At 42.9% G+C, this 23,014-nt stretch overlaps 1 protein-coding gene across 4 annotated transcripts in view; it reads left to right on the forward strand.

Annotated features, from left to right (window-relative positions):
* Positions 1–7,381, forward strand: part of TRPM3 (transient receptor potential cation channel subfamily M member 3) — a 375,460-nt gene extending 368,079 nt beyond the window's left edge. For all 4 annotated transcript variants that reach the window (XM_066616650.1, XM_066616652.1, XM_066616653.1 and 1 more), the window contains 4 exons: positions 1,036–1,186; positions 2,986–3,185; positions 4,744–4,876; positions 5,935–7,381. In XM_066616650.1, coding sequence (XP_066472747.1) covers positions 1,036–1,186; positions 2,986–3,185; positions 4,744–4,876; positions 5,935–7,381 — 1,931 coding nt within the window. The remainder of the gene's footprint in view (positions 1–1,035; positions 1,187–2,985; positions 3,186–4,743; positions 4,877–5,934) is intronic.
* Positions 7,382–23,014: the final 15,633 nt, after the last annotated feature.

Consider the following 23,014-nt stretch of genomic DNA (forward strand, 5'->3'; position numbering starts at 1 on the left):
ACTGTAATTGCTGTTCCACTGACAGCCTGCAAAGACTTGCCATCATCACCCAAAGTTATGAACGTGGCTAGTACACATCACTGGAAGGACAGAAATGTTCTGCCAAAATACAGCAGTCAGTCATGAAACTGCATACCACATTTCCTTTGCCTCACTCCAAAATACATGACAACTATTATACACAAGGGTGGTGTAAATGGACAGGATGGATGGACAGGGTGGTATGAGGGCCCCTGAACATCCAAGAACCACCCAGCCAGCCAGCCAGCCAGCTTCTGAAATGTCAGTATCATTGTTAATGGTACCACCCAGGCAGGAAGCAGGCAGGAAGGAACCATATGGGGCCCCCATGCAGGTCTTTGCCCCAGGGCTCCAGCAACTGGGTGCTAGCTTGAATTGTTCAAACTGAAAATAAATTTGCTCTTGCCAAAATAACACACCTGATCCCCAAAATATTTGATGGTTCTCTCCTCCTCTCACACCCCACTTCTATCCAAGAATACTGTCAAAAGTTCTTAATGAAATTAAAACATGTCATTCTGGGTAAAGAAAATATTCATCTTCTTGCCTACTGGTCAAATGCTCTCTTGTTCTACACTTGTTTGATGAGCACCACTGCACCATCTACGTGTTAGCAAAAAGTCACATTTGTATTTATGGTGGAAAATAAATAGACATGTTTTCATTAGTTCATTTCCATCATTACTGAGTGCCGTTTCAAAGTATGCAATAAAAAGCTAGCAACAGTTCAGAGTGAGAGATGCAATTGAAGCCACTCGTTTTGAAGACTTATTTACATGTCTCAGCAAAGTGGTCTAAACAACCCACTTAAAGAAACAACTTTCAGAAGCAAGTATTCTGTAACATATTTGCCGAGTTCTTGGATCTCAGTAATAAAATCTCCTGCAGCGTTAAAAGGGGGTGGAATCATCTTGGAAGCTTTTGAAGCAGATTATTTTCTTTAAATATTCTTCTTTAAATGTTTTGCAAATTAGGATTTCATTTTCATGCCCCTCTGTCCTTTTTTCTTTCTAGCTCCTTGTGGTCACAATGAAACCAGAGAGGATGGTAAAATAATCCAACTGCCTCCCTGCAAAACAGGAGCATGGATCGTTCCTGCCATCATGGCTTGCTACCTCTTGGTTGCCAACATTCTTCTTGTGAACTTGCTCATTGCGGTCTTTAAGTGAGTGTTATCCATCTATGTATGTGGCTTTGGTTTTTTAATTCAGTGGCTATAGTAACTATTGCAGGAGGTGGGATCAAAAGTTCAGGTACAAAACTGAGCAAATGGGATTATAGTTGTGGTAGTGATGGTGCATTCACATGATTAACAGTTTAGGTTTTTAGCATATTTGCACAGAAGAAGAAACGTGTAAAAACAGAATTACAGCCATCCCCCCATATCTGCAGATCTAGTATCTGTGGATTCAGTTATGCATGGATCTGTGGATCCTTGTGCACCCATTAATGTTGTTTAGATCCTTACCACTGAGAAAATTAGTGAGTAGTGTGCAGCTTGGATGCTGGTGGAAAGGCCAGAATCTTCCCACCTGTGCCAGTGGATCCCCAACCACCCATTAAGGAAGATAAGGTGACAGGGAAGATGGGGACGGATGGAAGAGGGTGGAATGGGGACAGGGGGGAACTGAAACTGGACAGGGAGGGGGAGGAACAGGGGCAGGGAGGCTGCAGGAGAGGGTGGATCTGGCAGTGCTGGTGGGCAAATCAGCCATCAATACAATTCATCAATACAATTAAGGGCGTGATCCTATCCTGCGATGGAACAGGCAACCCAAGACGCTTGTGCTGTATCCAGTGCAGGATAGGGACCTAAACTGGCTCAGCCAGAGGTAAGGGGAAACTTTTCCCCTTACCTCTAGGCAAGGTACTCTGGCCCCTATGGGTCTCCTCTGACTTGCGCCATCTCCTGAGGTGGCGCAAGTCTGAGGAGCAGTTTGAAGCCGCTCCAAACTCCCCGGGTCCCAGCCCCACCTCCCACTCCCCACCCGCCCACTCTTGGGGCCGTCCACCACCCACCCTCCCCCTGCTCCAGAACACCTCCCTCCCACCTCCTCCCTACCCACCCCAGAGCCTTGCATCGGCCCAGCTGGGCTGATGCAAGGCTCGGTGACTCCATTGGCATGAAGGCTTGTGTCAGCCTCCACAGGCCGACGCACCTCTGCACACCGGCCTTGCCAACTTCCGAGGAGGCGCAAGGGTGCCTTACGGCACATTTGCGACCCTCCTGGGCCAGCCTCTGGATGGTGCCTCTGGATTGTGCCCTAAGTCTTTAAATTTTTTCCCCTTTCATTTTCTTTTTTTCTTGGAGGGTCCATGCCCAGATGGAGAAGCCTCTACTAGATTAGACAGGGTTCTTACATTTTCTCAATGGCCTGGAAGCCACAGCAGCACAATCCTTCTCATACCTCCAAGATCACATTAGAAATCCATGCTACGACACCCCCCCCCCACCAGCATGAAAGTGGTTAACCCAGTATTCCAGGTGTTAAATGCTGCCATTGGGAGAGCACCATGTGGTTTCCAATGTGTGCTCTAGGGCTTCTCATGCTACCATCTTGGTGTAAAAAGGCATGGTACTGTTACAGCACCCACAGCATTTTAGCAATGTAAGAACCCAGTCAGAGTTAACAAAAAAGTATCTTTGAAGTGGATGAGAAACAGCAGTTACACTGGAGAAGGTTAATGCACCCATATCTGACCACTTTTCTAGTTTTTCTGTCTCACTCTGCTGTTTTGTTTTTTTTAATCTAAACCTAAGGTTTAAATATCAAATGCAAAAAATAATGTATGAATGGGACAAACTGGTATCATAGTGGTATATATACCCATTATAAAGCCAAGAGTTACTGCAGCTCTCATGTTTGCTGCCATGCAAAGTGTGGAATAACCCTGATGCTGCATATGAAATATTAGAAGGTATTTCTGTTTATTGGATACAATTTTCTTCTCTTCTTGTTTTAGCAACACATTTTTTGAAGTTAAATCTATATCTAACCAAGTATGGAAGTTTCAGAGGTATCAGCTTATTATGACATTCCATGAAAAACCAGTCTTACCCCCTCCACTCATCATCTTCAGTCACATGACTATGATATTTCAACACATATGCTGCAGATGGCGGAAACGTGAAAGCGACCCAGATGAGACAGACTATGGGCTGAGTAAGTTTCACGGAGTTCCTCCTGGGACAGATGGAGGGTAACCATATCATTCATCATTTAAACCGGGGTACTTCTGAGAGTTAATTGGAGCACTAAATTAATCAATTATTTGTTTAATTAATTTATTCAAATCATATTTTTTTAAAATATGTGTTTATTCACCAACAAATTGGTGTTTTTTAGATCTTTATATTGATCTTAATATTGATTATCTCAATATTAAGAAATAACATACACAGAATAATTATTCAAAACATAATTTGAAATGTTTCTCAAATCTTTAAGCCACAAATTAAAGCACAATGTAGGATCTAGTCCCAACATTTCGCTTTCAGCTATGGAAAGCATCTTCAGGGGTTACAAAGAATTTGTGAACTCTCAATTGTTAGTTGATCTGGTTGGAATACATGCAGTGACCCTGCAGAATGGTAAGATGCCATCTGAATGGGGACCGCATTTTCATTACACAGCAGTCATGAGTTTGACAACCACTGATCTGGGGCATTAAAGGTAAAACAAAACAAAACAAAAAGTTCTTCAAAGTGGACCCAGAAACAAACTGAGAGCAAGTGAAGTTGACACGGAATTGGAGTTATATGCTCTATGTGGCCTGTTTCAGCATTTTTCAACATTTGTTCCATGCCGTACTACTTTGCATGGTCCACCTACAGGAAGTACCACCAGAATTAGTGATGACATCATCACCAGCTACTTCTTGATTGGGAGGCCAGATGCAACATGACAAACACCAGTAGGAGGTTCAGGGCAGATGGTAGAGCTTTTTCTAGCAAGCGAAAAGTGTATGCTGAAGCTCTGCCTCCTACTGCAGCTTGTTGCGTTGCTTTGCTGGTCTCACTGCCAGATGGCAGGGTTCTGAGGATCCCATGAGTACCATTGGCCCACACCTCAAGTACCACTGGTTGACAAACACCAGCCTATTCCAATTAGAGGTCCAACAGCTGCTGGAACAGTTATTCTTTCAGAACATTTTTCAACAGAAAACTCACATAGAGTAAATTACTGTTAGTTACCACCAAGACATTAATAACATAGTCAGATCTTCGTTACATTGTTAAGCTGCTAGATCAATTGCTGCTGCAATGCCAAATCACATCTCTTTATACAGTCAGCAGAGTCTCTAGCCCTTCCCTACTCACACACTCTGCTCCCTGAGCCATTGGTGATAGGGGAAAGAATGCACTATCCTACCACATCCAATTCTGTTCTGCTGCTCAAAAAGGGAAGAATGCAGTAATGCCCCCCCCCTCAAAAAAAAAGCCCACTGCCCAAAAACACAACATACATCTGTCTGAGATCACTGAGCAGGCAGGCATGACTGCTTGTCATTGTTACATGTTACCCTGAAAGCCACATGCACAAGGTGTGACACTTGAGGTGCATGTGGGGGTTACAAATCTGGAACTGATTGAAATGGTCTTCAGGAACAAATATGCAATTTTAAAACCACAAAGTTGGCAACATCTTAAGAAACCTTATGATGATCGCTGATTAATTGCATTTAACTGCTGCTTTGTAATCACTTGTATATCTTCTGCAGAGCTTTTTATAACTGATGATGAACTGAAGAAAGTTCATGATTTTGAAGAACAATGCATTGAAGAATATTTCAGAGAGAAAGATGATAGATTCAATTCTTCCAATGATGAAAGAATCCGTGTCACTTCTGAAAGGTGCAGGACTTCTCAGTTTGGTTTCTATCTAGTGTATATTTTACCATTTGTCACTCTTTGCATTTCTAGAGTCTTTCCTATTTATTTGGAAAGGAACACAATATTCTTGAATGAGTAACTGTCTATACAGAACAGCTTGTTGTAAAGGAATGTAATCTTTTAAATCATAGGGTTATATCCTAAATTTAGATAGTTACGACTAAGTCCCACCAATTTCAAGGGACTGACAGCCCAATCCTGAGCTGCCCAGCTCACTGGGCTACCGCACCACCAAAATGGCTGCCACGGCATCCTGTGTCCACCGCTGGCTCCTCAGGGGAAGGGGACATTCATTCCCTTTCCCCATGTAAGGAAAGTAGCCCTGCAATGGGGCTACGCAACTCTATGCTGGCTATTTAGAGTAATGAAGTTCCATGTTGGGCCAAGAGGCTCGATGCAGGGCTCCACCACTCCCTCCCCCTGCCCCGCTCCCTCCTCCCCCCTCCCCCCACACCTCTCCTCCACCTGGTACTCCCATGGAGTACTGTGTGGCAGTCGCCTGTCCTCTACCTGGCACTGGTTCAGCGTGGGCTTGCACTTTACCAGCACCTGTGTTAGATGGGCAGAATGTGTTGCAGGTGTGCCTAATGGAACGTGCTGAGCCAGCATGCAAAGGTCAGAATTGGGCCCTGACTTCCTTAGTAATGACTAACCAGATTTAGGATATAACCCATAGGCTACAAAACGGTCACTTTTATATTAAAAATGGAATATGTGTTAAACGTGATCCGGAGCAAAATGCAGATTTTCAAACTGAACATGTTTTGTTATGGCCTACCCTGAGATTGCTGCACCAGGTAGACTTGTTATTCCAGGAACCTGAACATTTCTATGGAGATGACGACTTGTTCCAAAAGTTAAGAAGTGTGACACTCCCCCATATGGTCATCAGGATATTTTCAACACAGTGCTTTTGATGGTCAGGTGCTTTTGATGGTCAGCACAGTGCTTTACCTATCAACCATTGCACAAATCTGTTTGAAATAACTGCTGCTTCTCTCTCACTTTGTCTTTTATAGGGTAGAGAATATGGCCATGAGACTAGAAGAAGTGAATGAAAGAGAGCACTGCATGAAGGCTTCACTTCAAACAGTAGATATCCGACTTGCTCAGTTGGAGGATATGATAGGGCGAATGGCTACAGCACTAGATAAGCTAACTGGTCTGGACAAAGGAGAGCTCACTAAGGTACGGTCTCGAACATCCTCTGACTGTACCGACACTGCCTACATTGTCAGGCAGAGCAGCTTTAACAGCCAGGAAGGGAACACTTACAAACTTCAAGAGAGTATTGATCCCGTAGGGGAAGAGTCCATGTCACCAACTTCTCCAACCGTCACGCCCCGCTTGCGAAGTCACTCCTTCTATGCAGTGAATATGAAGGACAAATGCGGGTTGGAGAAGCTTGAAAGCATTTTCAAAGAACGGTCTCTGAGCCTTCACCGTGCTAGTAGCTCTCACTCTGTCTCCAAAGAGCAAAAACTGCCTTTAGTGCCTACAAGCACTCTATCAATTGCCCCAGATTCCAGAAGGCCTTCCTCTTGCATAGACATTTACGTCTCTGCCATGGATGAGCTGCAGTCTGGAATTGAACCTCTTGATAGCTCAATGAACATCCTTGGGACTGGAGACCCAGCCCTCCAAGCTCAGATAGCTTCCAGTGTGCTCTCAAGCAGTGCTTATGCAAGCGGTACTCCAGGTGACAGAATTTCAGGCAGAAGTATTGATTATGAAGACCCCCCTTCAATGGAAACACGTGTTTTTTCTTCAGACTATTCACAAATCACAGACAGCCAAAACCCCTGGGATTCTGACCCTCCCCTGCACCATACATTAGAGCGATCTAAAAGCAGTCGATACCTGGCTACCACCCCTTTTGTTTTGGAGGAAGCACCTATTATCAAATCTCACAGTTTCATGTTCTCTCCTTCTCGGAGCTACTTCAGCAGCCTTGGAGTGCCCGTCAAAACAGCAGAGTACACAAGCATTACGGACTGCATAGACACAAGATGTGTCAGTGCTCCTCAGACCATTGTGGAAAGGTCCAGCTTCCCTGGCAGACATGGAGACAAAGGTGATGACTTGGGATGCTGCCACCCTGAGAGGGAAGCAGAACTAAGTCATCCAAGCTCTGATAATGAGGATACCGAAGCCAAAGATAAAAGGGCTGTTTCCTTGTCTCCTCAAGATAGCAATACATCTAGAACGCTGTCCAACAATATACCGCTTCCAAAAATAGAGCGGGCCAACAGTTACTCTGCAGATGAATCCAACTTGTTGTATTCACACACACGGAAAAGCTACTCTATCAGTGATAAACTTGATAGGCAGCGAAATGCAACAAGCCTTCGGAATACATTCCAGAGGAGCAAGTCATCCAAACCAGAGAACAGGGGGGACACTTTGTCAATGAGAAGACTCTCTAGAACAGGAGCCTTCCACAGCTTTGAGAGCAAGCTCAGTTAGAAACAAAACACACAGAACAGCAAGAGTTGTCTGAGAAGTGTCTGCTCTCCAGTTCTTTTCCTTAGCAGAATGAAGTAACCTCAGACCATGATATGTCAGCGACCGCTGGCATCTGCCACCAGTCAAGTTAGCACTTTGGTAATCCCAGTGTCAAGCACTGAGGTTTTCTGTATCTTGATCTAGTTGGCATTTGCACTTAATGGGGGAGGTGGAGAGAAAAAAAATGTATAGATGTTATTTTTTAAACAAAACTTTATGACATCATGCATAAATGGGTGAGTCGTGTAAGAAATCTGCCTTTCCAAACAGGAACACATGGGTTCAAAAGAGAAACACAATAACATGCATACAAAAAGGGTGTTTTAATTTGGGTTCTGTTGACTTTTACATCAGTGCCATCTCTGTGATGGTCAATGAAGGGCATCTTTGTATTACTCTCTAGGAATTAAAAAGAAATCAGTTCTACACTTTCCCCAGTTCTTTCACGTCCCTCTGCTTCTGCCTGGTTATTGTAAAGAGAAACAAGTTAACAACCACACAATTTACCTTTTTTTTTTTTGTATTAACTTCTAGTGCCACAAATGCTTATATTTTCAAGAAGGGAAGAAAAGAAATGCCTTTTGTATAGCAGCATGAGGGAAAGGGAAGAATTTATGTTTAAAAAATCAGTCACATGGTTTCCTGTATTAAACAGGCATTTAGCACAGTTAAGTAAGCTCAGGATGAATGTAATGTAAGTGGAATAGCAAATATTTATTTTTTTAAATCGTACATCATCAGTTTAGAAAGTATTCTGCGTGGAACCTTCTTGAAATGCCATGCTGCCAAGTGAAGACAGTTGAACCAAGAGCTGTTATCACTGTTCTGTGCAACATTTCCATTTCACTCACATTTCTGTGTATTGCATTCACTGTGTCTTCTTTGTCACTTCTGTATTCTCCACCAGTGAGCTGCCATTGTTTCATATTAAGGCATGGTTGTGTAACCAAGCTCTTCAATACTGAACAGTACTGTATAGGAGTTTATCATGTGGCCTGATCATGGATGAGCACAGATGTTGAATGCTGTTCTTCTCTGACAAAACAAAAGGTGTTTAGAGGTTAGTTAAGACACCAAAGTGAAATTAAGATGTCTGATAACTCCAAAAGCCATTTCTTTAAGTATGCTTCCACTGTAAAAATACAGTCAAAATAGCAAGACAATAATATTGTATTTATTTATATAGCATTCATATACCACCTTTTCTATGAATTGTACCCAAGGTGGTGCCCTGTCCTTCCTTGCCTGGAACATAAGGTCAGCACCCCAACGCAGACCTACCCTCCAGCAATGTTTATAATAACTCTCTGGGGTTGCAAGGACTACATGTGGTTCATACTGTTGATAACAGTGGGATAATAAAGCAAATAGATCACAGGGCCCTCCTTAACCAGAAAAACCTTAATCATTTGACACTTGTAGAGAAAGAATTTAATCATGACTTAGTAGCATACTAGCAGCAATGCACATGCACAACTCTCCTTTGTTACTGATAATATATAAGTGAGGTTTTAAAAGATGCCTTGAAATTGCTCTGAGCCCCTACAGAAAAACTGCACAATTCTCGGCCTGTCTACTTGGAAGTAAATCTCATTTAATTTACTGAGACTTCTTCCCAGGAAAGCATGCATAGCAATAGTTCCCAATGTTTGCATCATGATGCCCTAGGGCAGGGGTGTCCAAACTTTTTGACACGAGGGCCACATCATCTCTCTGTCATTGTGTTGAGGGCCGGGGGGGGGGAAGAATTATTTTACATTTCAAATTTGAATAAATTTACATAAATGAAAATATTAGAGATGGAACTTACATGAATGAATGAAGGAGCTGCAATAGCTCAAGGCTTATAAAATCCTCACAATTCCAGGTTTGGGCAGTGTGAAGGGTGTTGCAAGCCCAGCAACTTTGGGAAGCACTGGTGTATAGGATTGCATCATGTGTCTGCAATCCTATATGCCCCTTTTTGGGACTAAGTTCAGTAAATTAAATGAAACCTCTTTCTGCGTAGAGATGCATAGGATTGTGTTATTCATCAGTATAACACAGTTTTAACCATCTCGGCCTGTGGAATTAAGCATCCCCAAGTAATAAGTAAACAGCTCAGAAGGACTGCATGGTTCTAGTTTGCCTGACACTAGACAGAGGTGAAGAGAAACATCCTGTGCTATAGCAATACTCATTCAGCATGGTTACATGTAGGTTTAAAATACAAAATGCAGTGCTGCTTGCCCCATTCACTTAAGCCCTCTCATGTCATTACTGTAGTCCCTTCATTAATCAAACTCTCCACCCATAGTTTTGTGGACTTCTCAGCTTGTCTGAGTGTATGGGAATCCTCATATGATGTGCTGATTATACAAGCTCATCAATAAAGCAGGTGTCCTTGCCAAGCTGTTTCAACTGTGCCAACTTTATCTCACTGTTTGTGGTGCATTACACATTTCACAAACAAGAGCTCTAATGCTCAAATTGGTTGAGTTTTCTGCTTGTTTTGTTTTAAGAAAAGCAGTTTTGGGGGTGGGCAACTGAGAGGAGTGGTATTATGAATCTAGACATTTCACAGGCTGTGGCTCAAATACAGGCCAACACACATTTTGCTGTCTTAAAAGTTAGACTTGTTCCTGGCTATGTTTAAGGTGCTTATTCCAAAAGTGGCATCCATTTTGTCCTATCGCATCTAAGTTTCAGAGATATGGCATTAGTGACTGGTTCAGGCAGCTTCCTCATAAGGAAGCTTAAGCTATGACTTCCTCTGAAGGAAGCTGCTTGAATTATTCAGTAGGGGGTCGCTGGGGGGTGCAGGGGGCTGCGGGCCGCACCGGGTGACACGCCCGGGAGTGGGTGAGGTGCTAATTTCACGGCGTTAGGAGCTACCCCATCATGCCATACACGGTTGGATGTGGAATGTCCAGCGGAGTGCAATACAAAAAGCAGAATTGAAATAGCTCCTTTTGTTCAAAAGTTATGGCCAAAAAAACCGGAAGGAAAAAATGCATGGACCCCCTATGGAAAGTGAGCCGTATCACGCGTTTACTCGCAATTACGCGCACTTGCCATAGTCCGTCGGAAAGGGCAGGCTGAGAGGAATCCAACAACATCAGAATGGTCCCAATCCAATGAATGCAGCCTCCAAAAAACACCCGAGAATGTCCCATCCCTCCCAGCTGCGAGCCTGAGCCCAAACGAAGCCACGTGGCCGTGTTTACTCGCAAGTAGTTCGTCAGAAAGGGCAGCTGAGAGGACTCCAAGGAGGTCAGAATGGTCCTGATCCAATGAATGCAGCCCCCAAAAACACAAAAGGGAGAAGGAGGTCCGTCGCTTCCTCCCAGCTGCAGTCTATTGAGCCCTATGGAAAGCCAAGCAGCTCACGTCACGTTTCCTCCCAAGTAGGCAGACACATGCTGCTGGTCAGGCCAGGCAAAGGGGAATGTGAGGCCACCAGAAGGGTCCTGATCTGATGGAGCTGGAGATGCTCCAGAAGGCAGCCTCCCCCCCCCCCACCACCACCACCACTAAAAAGGACAAAAAAGAGGCTTGAGCTGGTAAGGGGAAAGTTTTCTATTTTGCGCTTGCAAAGCCAGGAGGGTCTTTATCTTGATGTGCCTGAAATAGAAGAACTTTAAACTGCGCACTGGGGAGGGCTGAAGAGCTCACTGATTCTTTTTGGGGGGTTGTTATTGCAGGCAGACTACAGAGTAAGCTCCATTGACCACTATGGAACTTACTTCTGAGTAGAAATGCATAGGCTTGAGCTCACAGGCTGCAATCCTACCCACACCTTCCTGAGAGTAAGCCCCATTGACCACTATGGGACTTACTTCAGAGTAGATACACTTGGTGGAACAGGACTGGCTCCCCTTATTTAATTATTTCTTTTATTTTAATTTAATTATAATTATTTATTTTAATTTGCTTGATGATGTCACTTCTGGCCATGCCATCACTTCCAATGGGTCCTGGACAGATTGTCATTCTAAAAAGTGGGCCCCAGTGCTAAAAGTTTGAGAACTGCTGCAATAAGTTGTTAGTAAGTTGACACATGTGTGTCAACTCTACAAGTTTGTGTGTGAGACTCTACAAGTTTTCAAAATCACTAAAATCAGAGTTTGGAGGAATAATCCCATCATGTTATATATCAATGCGTAATTTCATGCAGAATGCAATGAAACAAACCACATTGAAATATCTGTGTTCTAACAAAACCAGTGGGAGCGGGGCGATGGTACATCACCACGCCGACCACCTGGGGCGTTGCCCCGCCCACCGCATGGGGTGATTCCCAGGCCTCACGCACCGGGTGACACAAATCCTAGTGACGCCACTGTAAGATATACCTTATCTCCAAAACTAGATGTGATAGTGCAAGCTTGATGCCATTTTTTGAACCAGCAGCCCAAATTCATAGAAAACCACCATAAATTTTGAAAAACGTTTTTCTGCCCCCTCAATTTCTCATGCCTGCGCTTTACTTACTTTTACTCATGCAGGGCTGCTGCTGCTTCCAGGAGATGCGGGGAGCCCCACGCAGCCCTCCACAGGGCTCCCCGATGCTTGGAATGTTGAGATATAATCGTACGCAAAGCACTTTGCCTCAGTCCCCCTTAGCAATGTGATCCTGGGGATTGCCTCACTGCCCTCTCCCCTTCCCTGCCCCTTAAAGGGATGGGGGAACCTTTATATAAACTGGTGGATTGTGACTCACCAGTTTGAGAACCACTGGTGTTACATGTTACCTCATTGCAAAGGATCATCCCCAGATAAATTATAAACTAACTAGTCCTAGCAGTTTCAGCCCATTCACTAGAATGGAAGTGGCCAAGTTCCAGCAGCTGGGTTGATGCCCATAATTTCTATGGCAATAATGCATCGTTTTAAGGATAACTTCATCACTGCTTCTACATTATTGTCAAAACCTATTTTAAAATGCAATGTGCACACAAATAGTGTCATTTATGAACTGCATGTATGTGCAAAATGGTGGCTTTTGGCGAAAAACTATATGTAAGCCATATATGTGCACAACTCACTAATTACCATAAGTGTTCACATGATCACTGAGTGCAAAACACTATGTTTGAAATAGCCTTAAGAGTGTGTCTGCTCATAGGAACAAGAAAGTACCATATAATTTGAATTAAATAGATTCAATTCTTAGAAGTATTCAAATTTAAAATGATTCCCATCTTACGTATGGCATTAAATGCATTTATGTATTTTTTTTTTTGAAAAACGTTAGGAACAAGACTTGTGGAAGTTCCTTTTGTCTCTTCAGAGTAGGATCCATCCTTACGGCCCACCCATGCCCATACACTCTCTCTCTCTCTCTCTCTCTCTCTCACACACACACACACACACACTCTCTCTCTCTCTCTCTCTCTCTCTCTCTCTCTCTCTCTCTCTCTCTCTCTCACACACACACACACACACACACACACACACACACCACACTGCCACGAACACTCTGTCATTCACTTTGTATCTTTTAGGTGAATAAGCACAATATGCAGGAACCCCTAATAATTCAAAATTAGTCTGGAGTTAGGATGCTCCCAAACCCAGAGGCCTTATAAAGATTAGCATACTGTCCTTTGTTAAACTGCAGCTTGAATTCCAGGTATGAGGAATCATGAAATGTGGTTGTGTTCACATCTATACTCTCAAAGAGCAGTATTTTACTCAAGCAGTACACGAAGCAGCAAAATACAGTACTAATCTTCTGTACTGTCTGTGCTTCCAGCTCAGAGCCCAGTCCTATCCAACCTTCCAGCATCAATGCAGCTTCAAAGCAGCCCTGAGGTATGGGAACAAATGTTCCCTTACCTTGAGAAGGGCCCTGTGACTGCTTCGCCACCATAGGATGCAGCGCAGGCCCCCACTGGCATGGCTGCATCAGCACTGGAAAGCTGGATCGTCTTGGGCCCTCAGTAGGTCAAAAACAGAAGTAACATACTTCAGATCTGAAACAGGCTTTTGAGAGCATAGGCATGAGTGTACCCTTAATTTCTATTTTTAAAAAAGACTTTAAGCATATATAGATACATGAAATACATATTGGAAAAAATGATGTGATGTTTGCAAAACACAATTTTCCAGGAATCGGTTCTTATTGTTTCTAAACCAGGATTCCTCTTGTGACAACTGCTGGAAATATTTCCTCATCTCAACTTTTTGTGAGCTCTAAACCCCCACCCCAATCTTGAGTATTCAGAACAATTTCTGCTATATCTGCTTCTAAAAGAAACCATGCAGTCTTTCTTATCAACACAGCCTGTATTATGCTACACAGTACAGTCTCATTGATCCAAGGCTGGGACTGGAGGCAATTTTAAATGTTAGGACATATACTAATCAAACATTGAAAAGGGAGACATACCACCAATAGGTATGGCAATGTTTCAGCTAATGGGGACTGCACTATTTATTTGAATGGAATGTTATATAATAAAGTACTTCATCCCATATATAACCCAATATGATGGCGACATGTTCGCATTAGGGAACGTTATAGAACAGCATTTGACTTTGTACTATATGGTCATATACATGTTAGCCTGTAACGTTCAATAATTCAGCACTTGTTGCCGTGAACAACCGTCTCTGCTAGCCACAGTGCCAGCACATATACATATATATATATATAAAAAATAATATGCAACAGCTGAGCAAAGAGTCATGATCTGTAGCTGCTATATGTTTCACTTTCTTCTGTATAGCTCCACTGTCAATGTTTTTGACTGACATACAATTCTCTAATGAGCCACTGTGAGCTGTGATAGGTGCATTGCATTGTGATAGTGTGAGAGAACAAAACCGGCATGTTATGCAAAGGATAAGACAATTAAATTTTAAAGTAATATTTTAAAACTCAGTTGAGTTAGCTGTTTGTTTACATATGCTGGAAAATTAAGGAAGCAGTGTACAGTACTTTTAACATATTTTCCTATAGTGATCCATTCTGTTGTTTCCAGTTTAAGTGATGCTATTCTATAGTTGGGTATAATCTTGTCCTAGATATTGAATTATAGCATATTATTATTCTTTCACAATAATAGCGTGATAATGACTGAAATATTTTCTTCGTCCTTAAATTTCAGTCTTATTTTGTGCCGATGAAAATGCATGCATTGTTTCATTACTTCCTTTGGACTATTATGGGGTTTAACATTTCAATATTGCCTGCCTGTAACAATGAATCCAGTTAGAATGAATTAACCATTTTGGACTTTTACACTATTTTCCAATATGTTCATTTAAATGGAATTGATTTTTAACAGCACTTTAATATGACATGAAATGAAGTATTGAACAGTATAGGTCTTGAACCTACAGCATTTGTGATCAAAATATGTATTTTGGAAATAAGTACTTCATTACGTTTTAGCATAGATCTGTTATCAAGTAGGAGCAAGGTGCAAATGACTAAACTGTAACAATTAGCAGCAAGAAAATAAAACCTTTCAATCCACATAGTAAAATCTATGAAGATTACAGAAAGTAACCTTTTATATTAAAAAAAAATTTAAAATTGGGGAAGATGTATGTATGCCTTTGTATAGGGTGTGTGCTTCTTTCTCAAGGTTTAGATGACTTGCAAATAATTACGAGTAGGCAAGCGAATAGTTTAGACTTTGCAATTGCCCAGCTCCTGATAAATCTAGGAATGAACCCTTTGCAACTTTGCAAGCCACTGCTCATGCAGTAAAGTGAATGCTTGCACAGCACAGAGCCTTACAACACAATCCTAACATTTGCTGCACCAAAACGTGAACGTGTGCTGAGGTTGCACTGGCTTTTTAGGGAGATGGGCCAGTGCAGATGTTTAGGGATCAAGGAAGGAGGGAAGTTTCAATCTTCAAGATAATTGCTGCCTTAGAGGTTCCCCACTAATATCCAAGGAACCTGTCTGGAAGAAGGTGGTTTGAAGATAAAGTAGTTACCTGCAGCTGGAAGAGATCAATGGCCAACATTTTCTTTTTCACATATGTCTCTTCAAATTAAATATTAGCTGCAGGGCCTAGGAGAGGGGAGTAAAGGGGGTAATTTGTACCCGGGCCCAGGAGCCAAAGGAGGGGGCCCAGAAATTTCCTGGGATCTGACATTTTCCTGTCTACTCAGATTTGTTGCCCGTATGGGATGCTGGGGACATTACCATGACTGGGGGTGCTGGGGACACTACTGATGCCACATGGGTGGGTAGACCTGGGCTCCAAAGACTTTTCTAGCTGTCTCTACCCTCCCCTCACCATGCTTCACCCATCCCTGCCCCTATTCTGCTCACTTGTCACCACCCTCCCCTGCTCTGTTTCACCCCTCCCTTTGCAAAGGGGCCCAACAGAAATTTTGTACCCCCTGATAAAATTCCTCTTGGAGGCCCTGATTAGCTGTTTGACAAGCTGCACTGAGCCCGTGGAAAGGGATAAAAAAATTAGTGGAAACTGTTGTCAAGCTTTTAAACAACCATTGTTCCCTATTTCTTCCCTGTTCTGAGTTTGTTACTTTTAGTGGATTCAAGAATCATAAAGAGAAAATCATAAATGTCTTCTTGGATTCTTGTAAAGATATCAGGGGCTAGTTAGTTTATGAATCTATAAGCCCACCTAACATTAAAAAAAAAATTAACTGCATATTTGCACAGGCATTCATGTTTAAAAGAAGAAATACTTTCTATATACTTTCAGATTAATGCTGGTTTATAAGACAACCACACATTTTAGTTCCTTTAAAAGCATCCACATAAGAGAACTTTCTGATCCATTCCACATTCTGATCCATTCCACATCAGTGATGGGATTGACAAATGTTCCTTATTTCAATAGACTCTCAAAATTCCAAAGTTCTGCAATCTATGGACATTCCAAAGAAACAACCCAACGTTTCAAAATGAACCTTTATTTAAAAAAAGAAAAAAGAAAAAAAAACTTTTTCTGACAACCAGGTTAGGTGGAAGAGAATGAAAGCAAATTATTGTGTAGGTTTACTCCATGCACACCCCCATTTGTAACTATAGTCTATACTCCACATTCGAAATCACAGTGGTCTCTTCAAAATTAAACAAACTATATCCAAAGAACATGATCATATTCAGATCTGCTTTCATGACATTGTTTTTGCTTTGTATACAGTCATGAGGGTGGGCTGGAAATCAGCTGTTCCCATCTGTTCCTTTTTCTGGACAGTCTCATTCATGTATAAAACTGAAATGAGTTCATCGTCTTTAATGGACACCTTCCCTGATCTACTTCCCATGAAATGAACTATTCTAGACGGGGAAGCTCTATGTGCTCACCTAGAGCTCCTGCACATGAAACAGATCACTGATAATGGACAACAAATTGAATGTGCCTCAGAATAGCTGCAAATTCTTCTGGACCCTGACTGTTCAGCTCTGCACTGCCTTATTGGTTTGAGGAAGCTCTGAAACAGCAGACACTTAGGTCCAAATCTTAACCAACGTTCCAGCACTGGCCCAGCTGTGCCAACGGGGCGTGTGTGGCATCCTGCAGTTGGGTGGTACTCACTCACCTCCTCAAAATAAGGGAATGTTTGTTCCCTTACCTAGGAGCTGTGTCACCCTTATGTCAGTGCTGTTAAGTGGGTTAGGACTGCATGGAATTAGCCCTTAGATTAGGCCAGCCTTATTCAGTCATTTCTATCCACCTCCTTTAAATGGAAGACATTCCTTCAGTAGGCTTGCCAAACCTCCCCCCCCCCCAGCATTGACCTGCAATCTGCAGGAATCCACATCTAAATCCAGGTGACTACTGAAAACAATTCTGGAGATTTTAACAGTTTTCCTTGGCTTAATGACATTATGCCATGTTGAAGAAAAGTATATCCAGGAACAGCTTCAGGCTGCAATCCTATGCATATTCATCTAGGAGTGAGTCCCGTTAAACTCAGCGGTGCTTACTTCTGAGTAGACATGCACAGGATTGCAGTGTGTGTCATAGTTGCAACCCTGTCTTCCAGTGAGAAAGAATAAACATACTTCTTCATTTTAGAAATGGCTTTTCTATGGAAATGGAAGGATAGTTGCCTGAATGTTGCAGAATGGAAATATTTTCTTTATTTTTGTTTACAAGCAAGGTAAAACAATAAACAAAATATGGTGGATATATGTATGTGACAGTGACATGTATTAATGGAATGTTTTTATTTGATCACTGCAACTGTCCAGTACGAGGGGAATTTCTATGCTGCTATTGCTGTCTGGAACAGTGTTTGCAATCTACCCTAACAGTTAACGGATGATATATTTGCAGGAATATCATGGGGAAATATTACACAAAAATAGTTTATTTAAAAAAATGAAAATGCAATTTTTAAATTATTTCCTAGAAGATTTTATTCTAGGTCATAAACTATCTGTATCTAGGAGAATGGTCCTTTTAATGTTCGACTGGATTCACAATGCACTTTTAGGTTATATAGTATATTTAGATATGTAATTTAAAAAAGAGACGTTGGCAATTTCTGCAGTAGGACTTTTGACATTTCTGTAACTAATGTTTTGCAATAAAAAGGGTTGTAGTTCAAAACATGCCTATAGTTCTGATTACATTTATTTGGGCTCAATTTTCAACTACTAGATTAAACAGAAGTTTCTATTTCCACCAATGCAACACTAACATTTTTAATATATTTCTGCTTCTTCCTGGTATTTCTGTTTTGACACCTACACATGACCTGCTTTTGTGAATTTGCCACTATGTGTTGTTATCATTAAAACTGGCTGTTTCTTTAGGTCTGTGGTCAAACAGAGCCAACTTGTGGTCACAATGTAGCTTTGGCATTCTGGAGTAACACAGAACTCTCGCTCTGACTATATGTTCAAGAAAAATCCTAAAACTGTGTTGTAGGATGAAGTCTCACTCACCTTTTTTTTCTTATCCTGCATCAAAATTCTCTAAAAAGACAGCCATGTTAGGAACCCTTGAGCCTGTCAGGTTGATGGCAGCTGTCACACAACCTGAACAAGTAAATTCAGTTGCAGACACAGGAAAGCAATAACTGTGTCAAAATATTTGCATTCAGGTAGGACCCCATCACCAGCATCCCTTCCAGGTCAACTCAAACAAGTAAATTGTGCCATGATAAACAGTGATTACACCAGGTTTGTGAGGGCTTTGTGAGCCTCTTCAGCAATTGCAGATGGCAGGAACTGCACTGACAGCTGCTTTGTTTGTTTTACTTATGCTACAAGGCTTCTCCCCCAACTTTGAAGCACCAAGCCCAGTGGCAAGTTCATTATAGTCAAAGACAAATGGTAGTTGCAGGGCAGCTGCTGAACAATAGCTGAGCACCCACTGCCACTAAGTTAAGCCCCCACAAGGGTCTGGAGAACACTTCCCTTGACAGGAACAACCTGGAGTGCATCTTGGTGGCTGCCACCTTTTTCACCAGGACTTCAGGGGTTGGCCATGAGCCCTTTGATGGGTCTGGACCCTCACACAACACTTGAGTTGGCTGGTCCCTGGTGCCAGACTTGAGCAGAGATCAGAAGAATTCAGACTGCAGCATACTGGTGCTGCAACTAGGAGACACACATAAAAGCAGCAAGCAAGTTGCGCGAGGGAGCAACAAAACCTTACCAAGGCTGCCATCCAGTTATGAGCCTAAATTTTCTCCTCAGCCCAGAAATACAGTAGGTCTGAGATCAAACTACAAATGATGGCAGCAGATTCACATGTTTAAATTTTGGTCTGCTCTCACTGCATGTAACATGGAGAATGCAATTTAAAGTGCTAAAGGGATGCGCAAATGGGACATGATGAATCCTACACTGGCCTGACAGACAGACAGACAGACAGACAGACAGCATTATCTGGGGTCATTTCCCCCCAACCTGCCTCCAAAAATGAAGTGAACCTAGTTGTGGAAGAGACAATGCATTCAACTGTCAGTCCCTCTCCACAGTGCCTGAAATAGTCTAGAACAGTGGTTCTCGGGCATTTTAGACCAGGACCCACTTGTCATGACGACGATCTATCCGGAACCCACCGGAAGTGATGTCATTAACCTGGAAGTGATGTCATGTCCAGAAGTGACATCATCAAGCAAGAAGTGGCATCACTGTGATGCCAATGCCGGAAGTGATGTCGTTAAGCAGGAAGTGACATTACTTCCAGGTTCTCACCTAGGCACTCATAAATTTCAAATGACAAGAGAAAAAATTCCAACACAGAAGTTTTTTCCAATTCTCTGTCTCATGCTACAATTGCTAGCAAGCATTCCAACTGTAAAATTAATATACTTCTTGTAATGAGGTGTGTGTGAAGGGTGTGCTTGCTTCTGCCTAGTGTTGAGCATTGCATTGATATATTTTGAATATGGCCATCAGTGTTCATGGCACCTTGCAAACTAACCTGAAGCCTCCTACAGATCCAGCAAAACCAGACCTCTCTACACCTATAAGATAGGAGTCTTCCATCTCACCTAGCCCTACAGATCACACACAGGCTCAGTCCATTCACCCTACTTACCCTCAACCCATCTCTCCTAGCCCGCAGAAAAGCCACATGCTCAGTCCATTCACCCCACCACCACCACCCCATCTCTCCTAGCCCCCCAAATCAGCCACATGCTCAGTCCATTCCCCCACCCTATCCTAGCCCTCAGGTCAGCCACATGCTCAGTTCATTCACCCACTTCCTCCCACCCCATCTCTCCTAGCCCCCAGAAAAGCCACATGCTCAGTCCATTCACCCGACCTCTGCACCTCCTCTCCTCTGCCAGGATCCAAGATGGCACCGCCCAGCACATTTTGCCAGAATCCAAGATGGTGCCGCCCACCTTTTCGCATCCCACCCAAATTTGGGTCACAACCCACAGTCTGAGAACCTCTAGTCTAGAAGTTCCACATTTCCATGGGATTGGTACAGAAATTCTGCAGGTTTTGTTTGTTGGTTTTGGGGGGGTTTGCTTGTTGTTGAGTTCACATCCAACCACACACTAGCTCGACTGCTTTTTCCTTGCATCACAAAAGGTGATACCTGCCTCTGGTTCTTTTTTCTTACCTAAATTTTCTGCTCTTTGTGATACTTTTAAATATCTTGGTCGGCTGCTTTAACTTTCCCCTCTCCCCATATTTCTCACCTTATTTGCAGTGTTGGGAAAACCCAGTGGGGCTTGACTTGAGTTGATCACCCGGTCACTGCCCCCTACAACTAGACTTGAAAGAGAGCCCTAACGGGGGCACTTTCCGAGTCACTCTTTAGTAACTCCAATGGACTTGAGTCGAGTTGTCCCCCTCCTTTAAAATGCTTGCTGTGGAAAAAATGGGGCTGCTGCCAGGGAGTGTGTGTGTGGGAGCTCTCTTTGAAAAGCGGGTGGGAGGGGTGAAGAGCCAGGACAGAAGTGGCAAGAGGGAGGAGGGTCACACGCAGCACCTGGGAGGCTTATCAAGACAACCCAATCATTGCAAGTAGTCCCACTGTAACTGGTCGTTCAATGAGGCTTGCTCCCCCAAGTAATAACAGAGTTAAGAAGCCATAAGGTTCAAAAGCAGAACCAGGCAAAAGAGTTTTCTCCAGCCTCCCTGGGCTTTTTCAGCCAAGTGGAAAGCAAGAACCCCCTTGGTTGGCCTCCTCCTCCTGCTCTCCCTCAGCCAATAAAAATATCAGAATGCCCATAGTTTGTTCAATGATCATTGGTTCCTTCCTTCCTATCAGAGATGGAGGAAAAGAGCGAACTCCTGCATCCCCTCTCCTGCTCAATTCATTAACACTAGCCATTGCCCCCCTTCCCCTCTAGGAAGGGGCCCTGAAGAAACTTTGTACCCCCTGCTAAAATTCCTCTCATAGGCCCTGAGGGAGGGTGTGGGACGGGGCAGGTGAAGGCAGGGCAGGAGTGGCCAGATCAGACCTGGGGGGGGGGGGCTCAGCACTGCTGGCACTCACTGTATCCTATCTTCCTTCCTGGGCCTGATCCACCAACATGGATCAATTTGGACTTGCGCCAAAGATGTCACTGGCACAGATCTGAATTGACCCATTGCAGCTGCTGTTCCCTTACCCCTTATTCCAGCAGCCAAAGTTTTCCTGCAGGATGCAGTGGAGCCCGCACTGGTACCACTGCATTGACATGAGGGAATTAAGTTAGGATTGGACTGAAAGTATATTTAGAACACTTCAAGGAATGTCAAGCTCACCCAGTTAGAACACTAGACAATGCCTATTGCACCAGTGGTCTGTGTAAGGCGAGACACTTGTCAATGTCACATAAACAATACACAGTTCATTTTACTGTGGTTAAGTGTTAGTAGTACCAGTGGTAAGATGAGCAATGCCATTAAAAAGCGTGCTTGTTTAACTGTCTAAGACTTTACAACAATAGATTGTATTCTTATGTGTTCGCACAATTAGCTGTCTGTTCTTTTTGCTTTCTTTTTTTTAGAATATTAGCTCTAAATTTCATGTAGTTTTGATGTGATGCCACTACCCATTTGTAAAACCCAATACAAACTTAAACCTTTTTATTATAGAGTGCCAGAGGATGAACACAATTATTCTGACTGAAAAACTGATACTGATATTCTCTCAAGGATTATTTAGAACGTATTGTTTCCTGGACTGGGAGCAACTACCAATTTCTCCAGGTGCCAGCTAGCAGCCTGAAAGTTGCCTTTTACAGATCAGGGAAGCAGCCCTTGATCAAGAACCCTATGCAACAGCAACATTCTCCATAGGGGAAAAAAAAGTTAATTAGATATTCTGACTCACAAGTTCTGTCCTACTATCTCATATACTGTAGTTTTGCAACCTCCGGAGCAGCTTTGGCTGTATTATAGTAGCAAAACCTAGCATATCTCCAAAAGGGTTTTATTAACCCTTTGTTTCAAAACACAGTACAGTCAGGTCACATCTTATGCAAGGGTTAAGTTCTGAAGTCACTGCATTAAGGCAAAAATTGCATATACTGTAGTAAAAATTACCCTTACAATTGGAAAAATATGCACTATCTCTTTAAAAACTAAAATAACACTCTGGGATATATATTAAACCACACTATTTAAACTTCTCACTCGCTCGCTTGCTCGCTCTCTGTGTGTTTCCTTTTTGCTGCCAAGCAGGTATAAGTGAATTTGCACAAGTGAAATGATACAGCCTGACCTTAGGGTGCAATCGTCAGAAGTCACATTCCAGCAGTGCAGCAGCCATTCCAGCATCACAAAACAAGACACACTGTCTCAGGCAACTGGGCCATCACTGGAAATAGTAAGCAGCAGTGGCCATGCCACAGTGTCCCACAAAGATGCCCCAGGGCCAGTAAATTGGCACAGGGGCTGGCAGGGGTGGATGGAACAGGGCGGGGATGATGTTATGTCAAAGGTAGTAAGGGGGTAATTATCAGTGGCAGTTGCTCCACTAATATTCTACAGTATTCCCCTTCCCGGCTTCATTGCACCTCTTCAGGTCCACTTGGGAGTTAGTGCAGATCCAAATATCAGGGAAACAGAAGCTTGCCTCAAGAAGGCTTCTGGAACTGTCCACCCCTTGCAAGATACAGTATGTGCTCCATTGATGTGGCTGTTGGCTAGGGGTGATTTAGTTAGAATTGGGCTGTTAATTTCAAAACCTAGCAAGTTGTCAGGAC

The sequence above is a fragment of the Tiliqua scincoides genome, chromosome 2 (assembly GCF_035046505.1).
Source record: "Tiliqua scincoides isolate rTilSci1 chromosome 2, rTilSci1.hap2, whole genome shotgun sequence".
Classification (NCBI taxonomy): domain Eukaryota; kingdom Metazoa; phylum Chordata; class Lepidosauria; order Squamata; family Scincidae; genus Tiliqua; species Tiliqua scincoides.